This window comes from Egretta garzetta, unplaced genomic scaffold (assembly GCF_000687185.1).
Source record: "Egretta garzetta isolate BGI_Z169 unplaced genomic scaffold, ASM68718v1 scaffold230, whole genome shotgun sequence".
NCBI lineage: Eukaryota > Metazoa > Chordata > Aves > Pelecaniformes > Ardeidae > Egretta > Egretta garzetta.
The window spans coordinates 1,508,717-1,529,053 of record NW_009258281.1 but is presented as its reverse complement, the minus strand read 5'-3'; the positions used below and the strand labels follow the sequence as shown (position 1 = coordinate 1,529,053).

The following is a 20,337-nucleotide window of genomic DNA, read 5'->3' as shown; positions in this document are numbered from 1 at the left end:
GGGGAGCAGAACAAAGCTCCCATGATCCAAGAGGAAATGGTTAGTGACCTGCTCAGCCAATTAGACATACACAAGTCCATCGGGCCAGATGGGGTCCACCCAAGGGTACTGAGGGAACTGGCAGAGGAGCTCACCAAGCCCCTTTCCATCATCTATTAGCAGTCCTGGATGACTGGGGAAGTTCCCCTGGGCTGGAGGTTGGCAAATGTGATGCCCATTTATAAGAAGGGCTGGAGGGAGGATCCAGAGAACTAAGGCCTGAGAGACATGGTTTAGTAGTGGACAGGTACAGTTGGACTTGATGATCTTAAAGGCCTTTTCCAACCAAATGATTCTATGATTCCTTTGTTAAACCATTTTAGCCATTTGTTGGGTTTCTGTAAAACAGGGTTTAGATTTTCACCTAAGCTGTGGAGACAGAAATGGTTCGGATTAGCTAGTTTAATCAGATTTCACAGGACTCACAAATAGTATTGAGATGGAATCTAATTTCTTGGAGAAGACAACTTATGTTTATTACATTAAATACAGTCCAACTGGGCTCTGCTTCATCCCAAGTAAGGAAAAATAAAGTAAAATTTGGGTGGCTACCTTAACGAAGCTGCCTTGGTACATACCTCTCAGTCATCATTGAAATAATGCTGTTTATCAAGTTTATCAAGCACAAATAGCAAAGCACAAATTGTTCCTTCCCTATGTTTCAAAACAACTCAAAAAGAATGAAAAAATGTTTTAAGAAAGCTGGACTTAGGTACTTATATTCTTTCATCTTGCTGTGGGAGCTAATTACTTTATTACTTTCAGGGTGTGATTCCAAAAAGTACTCAGTACTGATCTTGTTCCGATTCCTCTGAAGTCACCAGTAAAACTTTTGTCAGCTCAAAAAGACAGTACTGATGTTGGCTGTTTTTTTAAAAGAGCTTATTGCCTTGGTGTTGCAGAAGCATTTGTCTTGAAGAACTGGCAAAGGTTAAAAGAAAACCCAGTAACAGAACAAAACAGAGTAACAACCAAGTCTTTTTCTTGTTGAAGTAATGACTCACAAAAGGGTACAGGCATTCCCTAACCTTCAAAGGTTTTATCAGTTCTGCTTAGAACTGATCATCACCAGTGATGAGGGGTTTTTAATATGAAAATAAGATAGCTGTCTACATTAGAACTATGTCAGATTTCCAGCCAGAAGGCAGAAGAGAGGAGCCTCAGCTCCGGCATTGGAAGATTGAGAAGTGGAGTTTGGCAGGCTCCTGGAGGAAGCTGTATCTCAAGTAGCTGTGCTCTGGTTTTGAGGGTAGCAGGTGAGACATACAAAAGCAAGTCAGCCTTATATAAAATCTATTATACCACAAAGCACTTGGTTAAAAACAAGTTGCTGCTTAGAAATTATGGGGACTCTTTCAATGGTCTTTACCCAGAGTCTAATTTTTTTTTTTTCTGAATTCCTAACATGCACTGAAGAACTCAAGTTGTTTCTTGGCTGTAGTGGAAACTAAAGAGGCAATCAGTTATTTATACACCCTTGAGAAACGGATATGGTAAGCATATAGGATATGGTAAGCAATCCAGAATGTCCCTATATCCAGAATGCTCAGAATAATATGTCTGCTGTGGTGTCACTCCTGACATCAGATATAAACTTCCTCCCAGCCTATACCTGAATTTCAACGTTGATACATCCTGAGGGTACTGTTTAATAGCATGGTATTAATTCTGAATGGACTTGACTATATTATTGAATATTTTGCCTAAACACTTTGTAGCACTGTCACCGCCATTCACTAGAATTCATTATTGCTGCAAGAATCATCAAAATACTACTGAAGGTGAGTAACTCTAGGGTAGGGAAATAGAAAAATGAGCTGGTGGAAGTGCTCACCAAGCTGTTTTCCTCATCCCTTAAGGTATTTAAAAGACAGGTAGATGTGGTGCTTAGGGACATGGTTTAGTGGTGGACTTGGTAGTGCTAGGTTAACAGTTGAACTTGATGATCTTAAAAGTCCTTTCCAACCTAAACGATTCTATGATTCTATGATCAGGCAAATTAATCAAAGTACACAGATGATCCAAGCTTGAAATCAAGAGCATTAAAATAGAGAGAACATATTCAAAACATATAAGTATTGGCTATATTGTGATGAACACGCCAGCCTCTGCAAATTCTCTCTCTTTCTTCACAGATACACACAAGACAACAGCTTAACTATTTCTTCAAGGTTCATTTCTCATCTTAAGTCAGAGTATCTGTGTGCTTGTACCATAATTACTCCAACAGCTAATTATGATGCCATAGACAGACCATTGTGATTCAAGGACCAGACTGAACAGCAGGAACAAACACAAAGCAAACAATAACGTCTGTGCTTCCACGGCAGCACAGTGGCTTTACCAATAAACAGAAAAAAGAATATGCAGAAGAGAGAAAACAGATGAGAGGAAATTCAGGAAATGTATGATGTTCACAAATATTCTCTACAGACAAAGTGTTTTTAAGATTAGACCAAGTGTTCCTACAAGCAGAGTACAAACTTTGAAGAATGCAGTGTAAGGGGAAAATTTACAAATACAATTCTCCATAACAGAGGATCAGGGAAAACTTTTGGTCATATTTATACTGTTTCATTCTGAGTGGATGACAAGGCTAAGAATAAAGCTGGTACTTACATCCCGAGCTGCCATTTGTTGGAACCAAAGTGAAGTTGGAGGCCCAGGGGTTACGCACGATATCTTGCCAATGAATGGTGTCTGCGAAGCAAAGAAATTTGTTCTGGCCAACATACACTCCTCCATTCAGTATTTCTGCATAAAAGAACAAGAGAACATACTTGTAAGACTTTAGACATACAGCTGATTAAATCTATTGCTGCTTTGTGTATTGGAGAGAGACGGCATGAAATTTAAATGCCAAAAATTCTCACTGTAATCTCACTTAATACTCTGAAAACTGGAGGGCAAGTAGCTTACAGTATTTGTAAACAGGAACCATTTATTTATATGCAGAAGAAACCTGATGAAGCCAGCCACACAGTTGCTAGATGAGTTATTGGGTTTACCTGTTGTTCCCATGTAATCAAGTATAGAACAGTACTGTTACTTGTGGGTAAAATAACATTCAAGACTTAACTGACTAAAAACACAAGCAATCAGCCACACTATGCTGTATTTAATTAATAATTATGAACACTTAAAACATACAATAAACTAACGTGCTCCACTGGGGTAGGAATTTTCTGGGCCCACAGTACATGAGAAGGGTTCAGTCATCATGATGTCTGGAAAAGCATGTTTTCTGATCAGAGTGTGCTGCTGTAATACCATGATCCAAAATACTCAACATCTATGATCCAAATCTCAAGTACTATCATCAAACCCATGATTGACAAACTTTGCTGGAAGCTTTGTGTCAATGGGAGGTGGTTTCTGAACAGATAAAAGTTGTTTGTTTGTTGTTGTTTTTTTTAATTTTCATGTTTATATCAGTTGGTTTAAAAATAATGTCTTGTTCCCCTATCTCTAAAGACTTGATTTTCAAATCTCAACATGAAAATGATCTTACAGTTGTTGGTTGTAGCACCAGGGTTTCCTCTGGAGCAATAACTTTTTTTTTTAACCCTCTAAACTCTTGTTCAAATTCACAACTTCTTTTCTTAACCTGGCTCTATTTTCAAAGCAAAGGACAATCCATGTGACTTTCATTAAAGTTAACAGGAGCTACACAGCTAAAACCTCCTGCACAGCTTCGTGTCAGAGATTCAAGCCTCAGCAAAGAAATGCTGAAGGTTAGTTACTAATGGCACCTTAGAATGACATTAAGTGCTGCTTATACAGCCAGGAGTGTCACACTTCTCACAGAGACATTAAGAGTAAATCTTGACTGTGGTAGCAATCATTAAGGTCGTCTGATAGTCCTCATCTCCCAGGAAAACCTTTAAAAGCTGTAGTGGGAATGCTAATGTTAATAAACAACAAGGGAGGAATTACTGCATATTTTTTAAAAAACGTCAGGGTTTATAGGCCATGGCACATAGAGGAGGTAGCCCCCAAGAAAAGAACGTATTAAATAAGGATAATCTGTACATACATCCTTCCACCATATTAATCATCTCAGAGTATTACTATTTCTTAGAAACCTCTGGTTTAAAAGCTTGGCTTTTCACTGAAAAGGGGCTTAAAAATGAAAACAATAATAATAATCCTACACAGAAGAGAGTCCAGATTAGAGATATAGCAATGATCTGTCTGTATGATATTCTTATGATCCCTGAAAAAACCCATACAGCATCTGTTAGCAATTCTGTTCTGGGGAAAAAGTGGGACTTAGAAGAACACTTGAAAACATGACTAGTGATGATTTCTCTGTGTTGTCCCAACTATACAGGATTATCTAATCCATTATGGCCCAGGTTTTGATTAAAAATAACATCTAACAAGCCACGGAAAACTGTAAAATCTACATTCATAGCTTCTTAAACACGTGCACACGATTCCAAATAGTGTCACTATCAGTTGGTACATCTGAACACCTGCCACTGGCATAATTTCTGTTTTTTAGAGCATTCTCTCACGACAATACCTATCAAATTTTCTTTTAAGCTAGGAACTTTGATGCATTTTTGTATAGCAGGCAGCATCTCACTCTAGAAGTAATCCTAATAGTTCCAATTTGTGGAGAAAGACTTTTTGGAGCATAAAAGTAACCAGAAAGTGTCCCCTCAAGGAAAGCTGACAGCTTTCCTTGCAATTTACTAAAAGCAAACATGGAAAATACTCTGGCTTCCCTCACCACTGAGTAATAAACGTTGTTTCTGCTGCCCTTCCTGAAAACCATAATGCAGTATCTTTACTTGCTCTGCACTGTACCATTTGTCACAGGTGACAGGATTAAAGTTTACAGGTCTATTCATGCGGTGAGGCACTAATAAACCAGAGTAATAATATCAAAGATGGGCTCTTACAGGTATTAAATAACCCTGAGTTCAAAGTTTAGTACAATCTTTAAAGTACTTGTGCTTGACTATTCCTGCTCTGTGGGATCCAGATTCATTCATTTTCTATCTTCCTGTTCCAACCTGCTATCCTAGTTTCCTTTACGCTGAGTCCTCAGCATGTGTAAATCAGCACAGGTGCATTGGCTTCACTGACTTAAACTCAAATGCATTTTGCACTTCTCCACCTTCTCTTAGCAAGAATAATGCCTGGAAAGACCTAATAAACCCTGTTACATGTTAAGCAAATGAAGCACAAATGTAATCAATATACAATAGAGTTACTGTATAATGAACTCATCATCATAAAGTCATCATCTCATTTTAATTTACAGCACTGAAAGTGAGAGATAAAGTTAAACAATAAACAGGAGGAGAAAGGCAGGCATCTCTGCCTATGCAGATGAGCTAGCAAAGGAAGCTAGGCAAAAAGAGCTTTCTTCTGCGTGCAACACCTGAGGTGCCTCTTTGCAGAACGCTTTCCGAGGATGGAACAGGAAAGAGAATGACAAGTCCCCTAGTGAATTTTGTGATTTCTACTGTGAAGAAAGTAGCTAGTTCCTGCCAAAGCAGCACTAAAAAGGACTGCACACAGTGGACAGGAGGCAGAGCACTCGGCTCTATCAACTGTTGCCTGAAACACCTACCATGCCATGCTGGCAGCAAACATTACCCTTGGACTTCTATGCTGCTCAGGGACACGGAGTTACAAAAGGGGATTTTGAAGCACAAGTCCCACTAGCTTTCATTGGCAAAAGAGTTCCTAAAGGTGCCAGACAATTTTGGATGCCTTCCCGTAAAGTACTGATGGCCACACTTAAGAGTACCATGATCTCTCATTTTGGTACCAGGGCTGCAGCTGATGCTCTGAGAGAAGGAGTAGCTCCAAGGTCTTTTGCCACTCGATTCTGAAGTGAATGAAAAATCTTACCATCTTCCTTATTAGAACTACTTTGCTGGCTTAACAGCAGTACAATTCTGTAACCAAACTTATATGAAAATAAATCAGCAAGTGCACTCACCACTGACTTCTGTCATTATTTTGCTTATTGCTGCCAAATGAACTTATATCTGCATATTATTAAAATTCTATTAAATGGTTATTTATTCAGGAAGCTAAATCAGAAATGTATTATCTTTTATATCTACTATTTTCTTGCTTCCATTAGCCCAGTGATGAAGCAGAACCATTACCACATAACTTTGGTAACCTACCATACAATATTTACAATACTAACAGGAGAAATGGAAACATATATGTCTCCGGCAATCATGGAATGTAAGTATCTTAAACTTTCCGTAAAGTGCCATGGAACACAGATAGGTACATCACACACAATTTATACTTAGTCTGCTAAGTTCAAAAAGGGGCTAAATTCATAACATCTATTCTCATACAATGAGTTTGACTGGAATCAGTGAAAATGCATCACCAGCCACCAGAAGCTTAAGATCACTGCAAAAAAGGCAAAGGGACACTAGCTCTGCGTGTTGTCCGTTTAGACTGGAGATGGAAAGAACTCTTCTTCATCCATCTGTTAAAAAGGCATTTTCTTCAGCTGACTTTTTCTTGAGTGCTATGTAATCCCTTATGGCCTGTTATCTAATTTCTAATACGGATTAAATTGGCAAAACATGTTCATATTCTGCAACGCGTCCTGAAATGCAAGTAACTCATGTGTGTTGATAGGCAGTGGGAGCTGTAGGCATCTATTTAGCAGTAGAATCTGGTTCTAAAATTGTTATAAAATTGCTATTGCTATTCAAGGTTGCAAATTGAAAGCTCTTCTCTGGAGCTATGAAGCCAGCTGGCATGATGAATTGGAAGAAGGCTTAGAGAGAGGAAAAAGAACTAGGTCTAAAGTGGGCAGAGAAAGGGGAAGCAGTTAATTAGGAAAAACTGTGGGGCATGTCCACTGTAACCACTTCAAAAGCAAAACGGAAGATATCTTATACCTTCCAGGCTGACTGTCTGCTAAGGAAACAGCTGTCTTTTATGCTACACCACATACAGGTATACTCTGCCCAAACAGATTATATAATGCATGTTGATGATACCTTAATTTCCAAGGTCATCCTCCATTAGAGCTGAAGCATCTTTGCATGCTGACAGTGCTGCATCTTCGCCATCACCACCCAGGTGATGGGGATCTGTTTTCAGATACTGTATCACTTATGAAACACTGTCATATTTCACCTAAGAAGCTGAACACGTTATCCAAAAATGGCTTTGGCCTGGAAATTTCGTGCCAAACCAAGTCTTTTGATCTCTTAGCACAGTTGATTGCTGATGACCCACTGGGAAAGCACTTCAGGTCCATCATTAATAAGCTATGTCTTAAAGGGTAATGAGAACTGGGTGCTTTAGGAGACAATAGCTCATCCATCATCAATCAAGATCTGAAGTTTTTATACAGATGATTTAAGAAGAATTGGACTGTGTAAAATTGAAATGTCACATTTGTGTTGGGAGATGGGGGGAGCTTGGTAATGAAAATGAGAGTTTTAACCTTCTCCATTTCAGCTCAATGACCACACTCAAAAGCTCATGGATGTGGAATCTGTGTACCAGCTAGAAGCCTCAGACAGCCTTCGATCTCAATTATACAATTTCAAGTAAAGATTATTTGGGTCATTAGCTGGAAGTCAGTTTCAAGGTTTGATGGTAACAGCAAGATATTCTTTATTTCTATCAAAAGCAATCAGTGTTATGTGCAGCCTGTGGGTCTGTAGTTCCAACTGCTCAATAACTAAGAACACTGGATTGTAGCACCTGAGCATAGATCTTCCAAATCCAGCTACCTATTTTAAACCTACCTGCTTAAATAAAAATGGAGTTATTTGATTACCTTTCGCTGAGTTTGATGGGGTACCCTTTTTACCATTTCACCGCAAACGTGCGTGAAGATGGGCTCCCAGGGTCCTTGTGAGCCATTTAGCTACTTCATTAAAGATCAACAGGCTCTGGTCAACTCTTTGTTTAGCAATCTCCCCAAAGGGAATATCTGTTTTGTGAATGGGTTCAGCCATATTAAACCAAGTCAAAGAAGACATTTGTATTTGCTCAGATTATTCCTCTGCCTGTGCATGTCCTGACTTCTTCCTTCTCACGGCCTTATTAAATATCAGACACCAAATCATTTAGCTGGTTACTTTGTAAAAGGAAACAACACTGCAAATTATCCCAGCCCTTTGTGGTAAACATGCCAGATTTACAATACATGTTCCATGACTACCTGATGCTTGGGGAAGTGCAAGTGAGTGTGCAAGTCTGTGTCGGGCAAATGGGCCCCATTTCACTTGCACCCTGAGCAGTTACTGAGACCATTGGGCACATAAAATGCAGCTACATGGCCCCAAAGGGTTCAGTACATGGAGAAAGTAATCCAAAATACTATGGAAGAGAGTAGAAACAGATGAATCAACCCTCACTCATCCAAAAGGGAAGAAAACAGTTGAGTATAAGTTCAATTTAAGTTGTGCTTCTTTTTACAAGAAACAGTCCTGTTCTTAAGTATAATTTTTTTCACTCAACACACTTGGCTTGTGCTAAAAGAAACATAATCCAGCTAAATTCACTTGTCCTAGCAGCTGCCCAATTTAACCCATCTTGCAATGATGACAGCAGTTCCTGCTTACTTGGATCTTGATTCCCTAAAGTGTTTAGGCCCAGGTTTACACTGAAATCATCTCCTTCCCCTCCGCTGTGGAGGAGGCTTACTGCTCCTGTAATAATTACTCTACTTTGACAACAAAGAATAAAAAGATGTACTGATTCCAACCAATATTACTTTTGTTAACCATACACCAGCCATCAGCATCACATATCCTTGATGTTAATTAACAACAGTGTAGACATAAAGCTGTATGACCAGCCCTAGCACTGGCATTTGCTTTGCGGACTTAAACAGCAGAAGCAGCAGTAGCTGTTTACAATGTTACCCACCTCATTTGTTTGCTTCTTTTCCCATCACTAGCTTTTGAAAGCTGTTTGACCCTCTTGACTTTGCAGGTGAGGAGTGTTCATGTAATATGTTGACTCTGTTACAGGGATATTAATTTTCAGAAGGAGATGCTAATTGCCTCACTTCTTTGTCCAGTCAAATTCTGATCCTGATGTTAGCAGCCAAGTGCTTGACTTACTGTTTTCTTAATATAATTTGGAGGGTGACAGGTAGATTAGCAGACATAAAACATAACATTGTAACAATCCACATGGCTTCCTGTGGGTTTCTTCAAATCAGGAAGAGAGGCAGAAAAAGGGCCTGGAGGTCCTTGTGGGTGGTAAGATGGACATGAGTCACCCATGCAGTGATCGAGGGTGATCACACAGGGAGCTGCAGAAGCAGAGCCAGCAGGTGAGAGAGGTGATGATGCCCATCTGCTGGGCACTCATGAAGGTGCCTCTGAAGCACTGAGTCCATTAGGGGCACCCCAGTGCAACACAGTTGTTGCCAAACTACAGGAGAGTCCAGGGAAGGACCTGGACCATCCTCTATGGTACTACTATGGCGGTTAGAGGCTGGTGGACTTGTTATATGAGGAGAGGTGAGAGGAGCTGGGCTGGTCTGTCCTGAAGAAGAGATGACTGGGGAGGGGGGACACCTAACTGCAGACTGCCTCTACCTACAGGAGGGTTGTAGGGGAACACAGAGCCAGACTCTTCTCAGAAGTGCACAGCTTAAGGACAAGAGGTAACGGGCACAAGCTGCAACATGGGAAACACTGATCAGACATCAGAAAAAAATTCTTCACAGCAAGAGTGGTTAAGCTCAGGAGCAGACTGACCAGAGAAGTGGTGCTATCCACTTCCATCTCTAGAGATTTTCATAAACAACAAACTTGATCCTTGTCTAAAGTTAGTTCTGCTCTGAGAAAAAGATTGGACCAGATGACTGCCAGAGATCCCTTCCAACCTGAATTATTTTGTTCTTCTATGATTATTAATCATTTACTACCAACAGTACACTCTATAAGCAATCCATTCTCTCCATTTTTATAAAACCATACTTAATTTTAAACTTTTACCTACTGATTAGCATTTGGTGATGCAAAACACCCAGATGGAAGATAATATATATTTAAAAGCATGTCACATGCGTATATAAATAAGTGCTACAGTATTTGAAATACAGAACCTGTGTCACCGTCGCTGTCCCCGATTTCATGCAAAGGGGACATCTGGACTAAGAACCATTACTGCTTTCAGTATGAAAGAACTGTTGCCCTTCGATCTTTTGATTTTTGTTAGCAAAAAGAAAACTGTATTCATTTAAGTCACTGTAATGAATCACTGATGAGTTTCAAATTACTGCCTATGGAGAGCATGACACATCGCTAGCTCACCCCAGAAGGCACACTCTTGAGCTCAATAAGAGCAGCAATATGCCAAGAGTCAGAAATGAGCAGTCATTTCATTCACAGGAGCCATGACTTAACATTCAGGTAGCACAGCACTACCTGACGGGGATACCTGCATCCCGATTAGCAGTGACTGGCGTTCAGAAGGAGGCGAGCTGTTTCTGCAGTGCACTGGTACGCGACTCTTCAGCGAGCCCTCTGAAAACACACCATTACTTGGCAGTGCTTACCTTTCATCTGTTCCAAAAACCACACCTCTGAGTATGGACTTTAGCAAGGAAGCACAGCTGTGGGCATCTGATTATTCCAAAGCTACCAAAACCTGCCAAATCCGAAGGAAATAATCTCTCTTCTTATTCTTTGACAGAAAGCCAGCAGAAGGTGCAGAAGGAGAGATGATGGGCAGCACACTGGGTGCACCAACAGGGCAAACAAAGTCTCCCTGGTGTCCTAGTGGGCTTCAGAATGCCTGGAGGCTCTGATGGATACCCCAGTACGGGAATTCATTTCTGCTGTCTAGTCGTCATTAATAGCAAGCATTCTGTGGGACATAATCTGGTGCAATAACCCAGAGCAGCTGTATCAGCACTTGCCTTGCAGTCTTTCATGACACACCCCCCGCTCTCTGTGTTAGGAATCCTCCAAATTTGTTTAGCGAAGACTGAACAGACCTTTGTGTCACTTCTGCCCTCTTGAAATGCTACCTATGCCCTATAGCTACAACAACTATCTGTCACACTGATCAGTCTCTGCAAAGCTGCAGCAACAATGCACAACCAAGCCACCCTACCTGGCTCACCATGATGGTTTCACACTCATTTTTCCTCATAACTTCTCTAGAGCTTTTGCTGCGATTGAAGAGTTTCTCCAGATGAATGGTTTCTGCCCCCGAGGGGCAGTATGTTTATTTGCTGGCCCTACAACACAAGTGGCCTCAAGCAGAGTTTCCTAGTGTGTCCACGATGTTTCCACTGGCTGCAGATTCCTCACAAACTTTACAGGCTTCCTGGGGGTAAGACTGCAGACTGATCCTTCAACCATCCTCCTTCACCTATGACAAGCTGTTCTGCTAGTTCAGAGTCCTGGTGTATGATCGTGGGACCTAAACCTGACTGTCCTGCTGCTCCGACAGGGACTTATCCCACCTCCTTCCTTCCCTGATCTCAAGGGCAAGCAGCCAACAGTCAAGGGAGTATGAAGAAACACAGGGTGGCAATGGAGAAAGCATCCTATTCCGGGCCAGAAAAAGTAGAAGCTGGTGCTCGGAGCCACCTAATAGGTATGAGGTCCACTGAGCCAAACTGAACCCTTAGGTAATCCAGCTCCCCACTGAAGACTACCTTACATGTCGTATCACCTGCATAGGCTAAATTTGAGAAATGGCACTGAGAGTACTTATTTTTATTTTTTCCCCTAAACTTTTTACAAAGTTCTCTCCTCATAGGATGTTCATATAATTTCTCCACCCAGGATGAAGCTACATACTTTAACTGATTCAATTCTGTGTTGCCAACACAGACACAAGCATTTTAAATGCCTCTCCTTGTCAGGACATTTGCTATATAATATTTTGATCAAACCTGTAATGTTTCATGTCTGCTGGTGGCAGCTCTCAATTTATCTTTTCCATCTGCTGAGATATGTAACTGTGAGACTACTGCGTCCCATTCTCCTGGATTCAGCTCTTTGTAAGAGGTATCTTGTGAGTAAATGTTGCATGGCAGTTTGTCTGCCATTGTTGCTGCACCCTTTCCAAGCAGGCTTTCCACACGGAAGTCAAGCAGCAGTAGGAACAGAAACCTCGGTGGGGCCAGGGGCATCTGAATGCAGCAGGGTTTCCATGCAGCATCCCTAGGAGCTTCAACCCTGGCATTATCTGGTGGTACATTTTTCAATTCTTTTCTTACAACCACTGACAAATTCAAGAAGCCTGTTTTCTATCCCAAGCACATCTGGCACTCAGGCCATGCACTTGGTAAACAGACTGATGGTCTTCTGTCTTGGAGCTTAAGTGCCTCAAGTACATCCTGATTGGCATCAACATGCAGAAATTCCTTCTCCCTTTGAAAAAAAAAAATAGTTAAGATCTGGATGTAGTGGTAATTTCCTCCATTTTCTGAAAGGCTGTAAAAAATTACTGGCTCCATAGAGCCGTTCCCTTTCAAAACTGTCATAATGTGGCTTGGAATAATCCTGGAAGGGTGCCCAGACCCACGTCCAGCTGCATCCTGCATTTCAGTACAAGCATTTGCATACAGGCTGGTAATTGGCATGCAGCTGGTTTTATGCCAGCTCCAGCAATTGCATAACCTAACTAATCTTTTTCCTGGGCTCGAAAGAGGAGTCTGTGTCCGCTGAGCTTAAAATTTCTATATGGGATCTGTTCAAGTACACTCTCACATTTCTATGCCACGTTGTTAACCTCTCCTGAGATACGGTGTCGACTCTTCGAAGAGGAATTTTAATTGAAATTTGTCTGAGGTGGGAAGTGGCTGTGCCTTTCCCTGGCACTCCTGTACCGAAACTGTGTGAATGACATGCTGAAAATCCTCCTCCCACACAGAGGGCTGTGAAGTGACTCTTCTCTGGCTCCTACGAGCTGTAAGGACCTTGGATTATGCTTGCCCTCCCAGCACTGTGTCTGGGGACGGCCAAAAGAAGGCCTGTAAAGTAAACTGAGGAATACGCATGTTAATCACAGCTATCAGTAAGGCCTTCTTTGTAAGTTAATGCGTTTGATAAGGCCTGAGCCTCAAGTATTCCAACTCACTTTTTTTTCCCCTTTTACTTCTATAATTGTTAAGAGGTCACTGTCAGTCCTGCTTCTTGCTTTTGCATGCACACTTAATTCACGTTTCAAATCTGACGGGATGTCAGGGAACCTGTCCATGCTGCTGAGCCGCTGACTCTGTGGAAACACAGCCAACACGTTCCTGCTAACTGTTCTCCCTCCCCAAAACTCACATGCTTTCTGTGATCATCATGTTTGACCACATCCTTTATAAGGCAATAGTGAAACAGTGGCAACAACTAAAATGCAACTGTTACATAAAAAAAAAAAAAATCAGAATTCAGGATATTTTTCCCTAAACTATTAACCTCAAACCAGATGCTTAGGTGAGGCAAATAAGCAAGTGTGAATTCATGCCGAGGAACCACTTTGGACAGTGGGAGCTAAAGCAACAGGTGACAAGGTCCGAAGCACAAGGGGTAGTTCATTCACTTTTTTAAGACTACCATCTCTCTCCTCAAGTGTTCTCCAGTTCTTCTGCCTGCTCTTAAATATGAGCCCTTCTCATCTCCCATCAATCCTAATTTTATAAATGCCTCATCCTACACATCTAGCTTCTTAAAAGCCACAACGAAAACATATTCTTTCTTTCCATCAATATTTTGATTGTAACCAACATGGTTGCAAACATTCTCCTGACACACCTCTTTCTTTTCCGAGCAGATGAATTGCATTGAACCCCAGCTGCTCTCAGTTATGATGCAGTAGATCAAAAGCGATGCTGTGGTCTGGAGTGACATGGAAGTAAAACTGCCATGAGATCTATGCCTCCATTAACAGAGGACATACTCTGCTCCCAGTAGTGGCTTGTCACATGGTGGACAGTCCCTTTTCTAACTCATTTCTCCTCTGTACCCATGCGTTGTGCACTGTGTGGTGTTTAGCTGCCTGCCGGGTTAAACCACACCACCATGCAACCTTGGCAGGAATGAGGGTTGCTCTCCTTGTCATATTTGATAGCAGAATACACTTTCTACCTGGAAAAAGGATCCATTTGCTTCCAGCACTTTACCGCTCTGCAGTTAAACTAGTCCAAACAGCTTCTGTCTGCAGGCAGCGAAAGCGCACAGTTTGTCCTTGTCTACACTCTAGCTAAACTGCAGCTGGCACTGATTGATGATATTTATTTCAGTGAGATCATTTTTAATAATGTAGACAACAGGAGGGAAGAGTAAACGCTCAGACCCACCAATTCTGTCGTACTAACTGCTAGACCTAGTATTAAGAATGAGTCTTAGTAATTTTTTGCCAGAGCTTCCCAAAAAACCCTACACAAGAGAGGGTGAGCACACCAGCAGACCATGGGCTGCGAACAGAGTCACTGAGGGCAAAACAAAGCAGCTGTTCTCCCGGCTTCAGGGCTATGGCTTGGTAGGGTCAAGCCTAAATCTCTGCCCCTGCATTGTCTGTGGTTAGCTTTGTGGCTTTTCTAACTGTAGCCTTTTAAGGTTAATGCAACTCGGACACAGTTTATAAATAAATAAATAAACATAAGAGAGATCCTGAATGTTAATTTCTCTCTCAGTCCACTGAGTGCTGTGCCCCAGAACTGAATAAGTGTTGGTACAGGGACAGGAATATTAAACCAATCAAATACAGGTGGAAAAACATATTCTTCTGAGCTATTATAACTTATTTGGCTTTAATAGCTTGTCTTTCTCTTGAGCTTCTTGCTCAAATTGCATAGGTAGTCAATGTAAGGCTGCAGAAATTACATACCTGGCTATTCCTGGTCTTCAAAGGCTACAAAACATCTGTTGGCTGGCAAGAGCAATTAACTAGCACAACTGAAAAGATGGTTCCTTTTTACAAAGGCTTGGATGAAGCAGGGGAGGGGGAGCCAACTCCAGCAAAGTCAGGCCTTGTGAAGGCCTGTAAGCTGTGTGCCTCTGGGCAAATTCCCAAGGCTGAAATCTCAATGAATTTAATGGTTCTTAATTCCACAGAATTTATAATTACAGCCAAAAGAAGGCAATGAGATATGATGTAAATGTTTAAATGAAAATAAAGAAAATAAAAAGCCTGTCAAATTTACTAGCCAGTCTCACAGACACAGCTCCCTGCAGGCTGAGCATCCGTGCAGGTGCTCAGAGCAACTAACCAATTCCATGGACACGGTAACAGGAGATGAAAATAAAAGGGCTCCCAAACAATCCTCCCCACACCTCATTAGAGGTGAGGTGTCTCATTAGGTGTCTCCTAACGAAGAAGGCCTTGTCTTTCAGTCCACCTCCATAGGTCTGACAAACTTTGGTGGCTACAAGAAGCTGCATCCTTGAGTCTCCCTATGTTTAGAAAAATCTTCCCACCCCAAACCTCCCTGTATGCCAGCTCCCTGCTCTTCTTCAAGCTCTTCTGGCTTTGGGGCTTGCTCATAGCCTCCCTGCCTGCCCCACCCCACCCTCCAAAAGCACACGAGCAACAGCACTGGGGGCTCTCAGCCACGGCCATGTCGGTCCCAGAGTGCTGCAGGAAAGCAGCCTTCCTCCCCCTGCCCCAGCGTAGCCTCTGCCACGGAGCATGTGGCACCCACAGGGGAGCTGCTGCCAAAGAACCCTCTCCTGTGTCACCCTGCACATTTCTGCCTGTTCTCTGAGCCACAGAAGACAGCAAAAGCCTAGTCGTCTCGCCAGGAGAGAAGAGAGGGAATTTGTTAAACGCCATCGCTGATGTCTCACCTACCCTATTAAAAGCTGTCATTTTCCTGTTGCAAGCTTGAATTAAGATTCCTACTCCTGCAGGGTGAGGGGCCCTGCAGTAATTTGGGGAACCCTGGTGCTGCAGAGCAAGTCCAGACAAGAGGACAGAGGAAAGGCGGGTAACTCCACAGGGCACTTCGCAGGGAAGGGATGGGGAAGAGCAGGTAGGCCGAGCACTGTGGTGTGAGCAAAATCTGTTCCAGGGTTTGCTGTTCCAGCAGCCTCTGCAGACACAAGCACTTGCGGAGAAATGCCACTAGGAGCCAAGCCTGAGGGGCAACATGGTGGCGCAGTATCACTGGCCGTCCCCACCAGTGGGCTGGACAGCATACACCCATTGCACAGCAGCTTGCAGGACTGCCTCCAGCAAACCCAGGAGAGGAGGGAAGTAAAAAAGGCTCCAAGAGGCACAGCATAAATTTCGACTTGGTCTTCTGGGTAGTACCATTAGCACAAATCAAAACCATCTCCTTGCACATAGAAAGAGGGGAAATTCCTAAAACATGTAACATGTGATGTACCAGAGCAAGAGGTACCATGTGCAGAGGCAGAGGCACGTCTGAGTGATGGCTGGACGTGGCACTGGTGGTATCTGCATTTTGGAAAGAGCTACTACTCTCAGATGAATGGGACCAACATGCACTTAAAACCATGTTGGTAATTATGGACTCAATTACAGGTTTGGGGCTTTTTTTTTGGCTTTTTAAGGCACTGGGTTTTTTGCAAGCAAAGTTTTCCCACTACTGACTGTGTCAGTCTCCTGTCTCAGCAGCCTTCCAACTTAATACCAACTCAATGGTTCAACAAAACTCCCACTGTGGCATTGTGTGGGGTGCACGTCTTTTGCCAACTCTCGTCCCCAGTTTTCATATGTTTGGTTGTTTTTCTCTCAAAAGCTGCCAGGTGCTTTCCAGGGGAGCTTAGTATTGCTAAGAAAAGTAGAAGGAATTTTTGCAGACAACAAACAATATTCTTAATCCTCCCTTCCCAAGGAAACACTATGGTCTGACAATAGGAAGTATGTTCTTTATGATTGGGGCTCAGTGCTCAGGCCTAGCACAGCAGCACTGCACGTGCTGCAACCAAAACAGTTCCCAGCCGAGGACATGCAAGAGAGAAAGGGCATCATCTCCACTTTATCCATCTGTCCAAAGAATTTGCCTTGCGTGAGATTGTCTCTGAGGGGGTAAGCTAAACACTTGGGGAAGGAAGAGTTGGGCCAGAGCAAGAATTTGGATAAGTAAGCTCAGCTCAGGCTCATCTCCCTCCGCAATCTCTTGCAAAGCACTCCACCTGCGTGAACATCAGTTCAGCCTGAGCTAGCTCAAGCCTTGTCCCTTCCTGTAACATGAACAGAGGAGAAAATGTCCTTGACTGCCTGCCAGCTCTTGTCACAAGAGGGACAAAGTACTCACGGCTCCAGCAGGCACTCTGAGATCTCTGGATTCACACATTTACTGGTCTGGGATGCAAAATATAGCTCCGAGCAGCTCTAAGAGTATGCTGTCAGTGTTGTCAGGACCTGACGGCCGCTGCCACAGGTGCTAACACCTCTCTTGCACTTGCTCTTCTTCACCTGCTTCTGAGTTATGGAAGAGGTGATTTAAGTCCAAACAAGTTTGAACCTGAAGTTTCTGTTCACAGTTGCCTAAATCTGACATGGAGATGATAGCTGGTTCCACAGAGAAATGCAACTGCTAAAACAGCAGCTGCTTCTCCCAAGCACAGCGTGTGCCATAGTGGACACGAACACTGCAGCAGGCTGAACTCTCCCAGATGCTGCTTACTCTCCCTGTACCACACAGTAAATTGGTAACTGCGTCTTACACAGAAGCCAAATCCCCTATTTTACCTCTTTGGCAAAGCAGACAGAAATCAGAAGTCCTGGCAGCTCCTACCTGCATCTAACTCTCAGCGTGCCCTGTTGAGACTTGAACTTGCATCCTTCAAAAGGGCAGTGCCAGTAGGCCACAGTAGCAGCCATACTGTAAATTAAACCTACTATATGGCATAAAGGTACTTGGAGGGGTCTTAAAGAAATCTCAGCTAAGAAAAGAACATAAAGGTACTTACTGCACTCATTTACAAGAAGACAGACAAAGAATATGACCACACATCAAATACACAGAACAACCTTATGATGATGAAACAACCACCTATAATTACAAATATAGCAATTTTTTCTTTGGTGATTTTGATTCCTTTTCAGGAATAATTAACCTTTTCTACCATGTGAAATGTTTCTTGCCAGTCAAGAATAAACAGGAGACTAAAATGTCTCAAGGCAGGAAAAAAAAAAATTAGATCTTCTGTTCAGTCATGGGATTCCTGTACATTTTCCCTTTAAACCCATAACTCAGTTTTATATTTACTTTGTTAATTGAAACTGAGATATATTAAATTTGTAGCTTAAAAATCCAATAAAAAAGAAGCCACCATAGGCAAAAGCATTTCCCTTGGTATAGCTGTTATAGTAGGCTATCAATCAGCTATGAACACGGATACACAAATTGACTGTGCCTATCAGAAAATGATAAAACAACATCCCGCTGATGTAGGAAAGTTTTGCTTATCAGCAGCATGTGTCATTATTCCACAAAATACAGAACAATGTTCCATACAGGCAAATTCAAGGATGAAGTCTTTTTCCTCTGAGGCACTCCCTACACTATATTATTATTATTATTATTATTATTATTATTCCAGTAATACCTATCTCGGAAATTAATTCACTGCAAGTATCCTGGATGCAGAGAAGTTGGAGTAGATAGCACTCTATACATAAGGGATACCAAAACCATGTTGTTCTTTACTTCAGAATTTTTTCCAGTAATTTTAAATCGTTCATTCAATAAACAATGCTCTTAGCCTGAGCGAGCAAGACACTGAACTAAAAAGAAACCCTGAAGAGAAATAGTGTAAACCTGCCCTGAGAACTTTTCATGTGCTTCCTGTTGCTAAGGGGTACGACGACTGCTTGTTCAGGATGAATATATCACCAGGCTCTTCTGAAGAGCCTGTTGGGCTAGACAGGAGGTACAGCAGAAACTGGACAGGATGTTCAGATGCATTTCTTCTGTGCTCTTCCCTCACTGCTTGAAAAATACATAAGAAAGAGAGAAGAGTCTAACTTTTAACTGTGCTGTTTATTTGCTGAAAGATGTACCGACTTCAGAAAAGTTTCCATTTGTTTGTTGATTCACTGTGTAATTAACCTTGTGCTTAAGACTCAATGAATTGCTAAAAACCCCTGTGTATATGTCAGTACCTTTCTGAATAAAATCCATTCAGGGTTCTTAAATGGTATTGTACAAGCAACAGTAATAACCAAAACCTTGCCTAATTATACAAATTATTACAGTAAATATTTAGGATTGAGTATGGCTTTTGTGTGGTACTGAACAGTGGTAACATGTAAGGGATGAAACTTGTAATGAACCTTACCCATTCTCTTGCATGAAAAATTAACTTTTAGGCTTACGGTTTCTTCATTCTCCATGCAAGTGAGATTTCTCAAAGACTGCAAACATGTTTTGCTGTAGCTCCCAAATGTTTTCATTTATTTGCTGTGATTGTTTGCGCAAGTAAATTCCTGCTCAAGAGAAAACCAGAACGTCTCAGATACCCACATAAAAGAGCTTGGGTATCTCTTTAAACCAGAGAAATCCACGTGGGCGACCTGAAATGTCTCTCACTGTCTAGTTCAGCGTATGGGAGTTTCAATCACTCCACAAAGGACCAGAAATGAATACCATGATCAGCACAACCAGCCACCATGCCCTTCAAATAACAACTAGATTTAACTCCACTGCAATGGTTTTATCACCACCTTCTAGCTAAATGTGATCAGCAAAAGTATCTATTGTGTTATTTTGATTGAAAGATAAAATCATGTTAAAAAAAAAAATACAGTGATACACCATCAGGGCATCAACCCAGCTGTGAACTACTCCAAGCCACAGCTATATCAAGTACGTGTCTTTCTGTCTGCTCGATCCACTGGGTCTCTTGCCTATTTGCGCAGCTGAGGAACACACCCTCTTACCATTTCAAATGTTCTTTACAGTATTTTGATTCAAAACAAATATAAAATCATCCTGGGTCACTTGAAAATATTTCTACCACCACTGAAGTTTTAATTTGCTGAAATGTATCAGTGCTTGTGTACATTACTGTATCACAAAATTGACTTGAAGGGCAATAAATGGAGTGACCCATTTAAAGGACAAAAACACGTACCAATGCAAATAAAAATACAAGAAACTCATGTCAATTTTAAAATAATCAAGGTCTTTAGGAAAACAAATTAATACCCAAATAACTGTCATTCCTGAACTGTTTCTTAGCCAAGATAACTTAGTGACTCAGCTCTCAGCCTGGCAATTAGAAGTTGGCAAAGTACTTGATTGATACAATAATAGTACTTAAATTAATGAAGCAGATAACGCCTATAATCAAGGAGAAAAACCTAGAAAGGGTCTAGGTAGCATATTATTACACCACAAAA

At 41.7% G+C, this 20,337-nt stretch overlaps 1 protein-coding gene across 1 annotated transcript in view; it reads right to left on the bottom strand.

The window, feature by feature from the left end:
• Positions 1 to 20,337, bottom strand: part of ERBB4 (erb-b2 receptor tyrosine kinase 4) — a 412,269-nt gene that overhangs the window by 216,678 nt on the left and 175,254 nt on the right. The window contains exon 4 of the mRNA XM_035891859.1: positions 2,659 to 2,793. Coding sequence (XP_035747752.1) covers positions 2,659 to 2,793 — 135 coding nt within the window. The remainder of the gene's footprint in view (positions 1 to 2,658; positions 2,794 to 20,337) is intronic.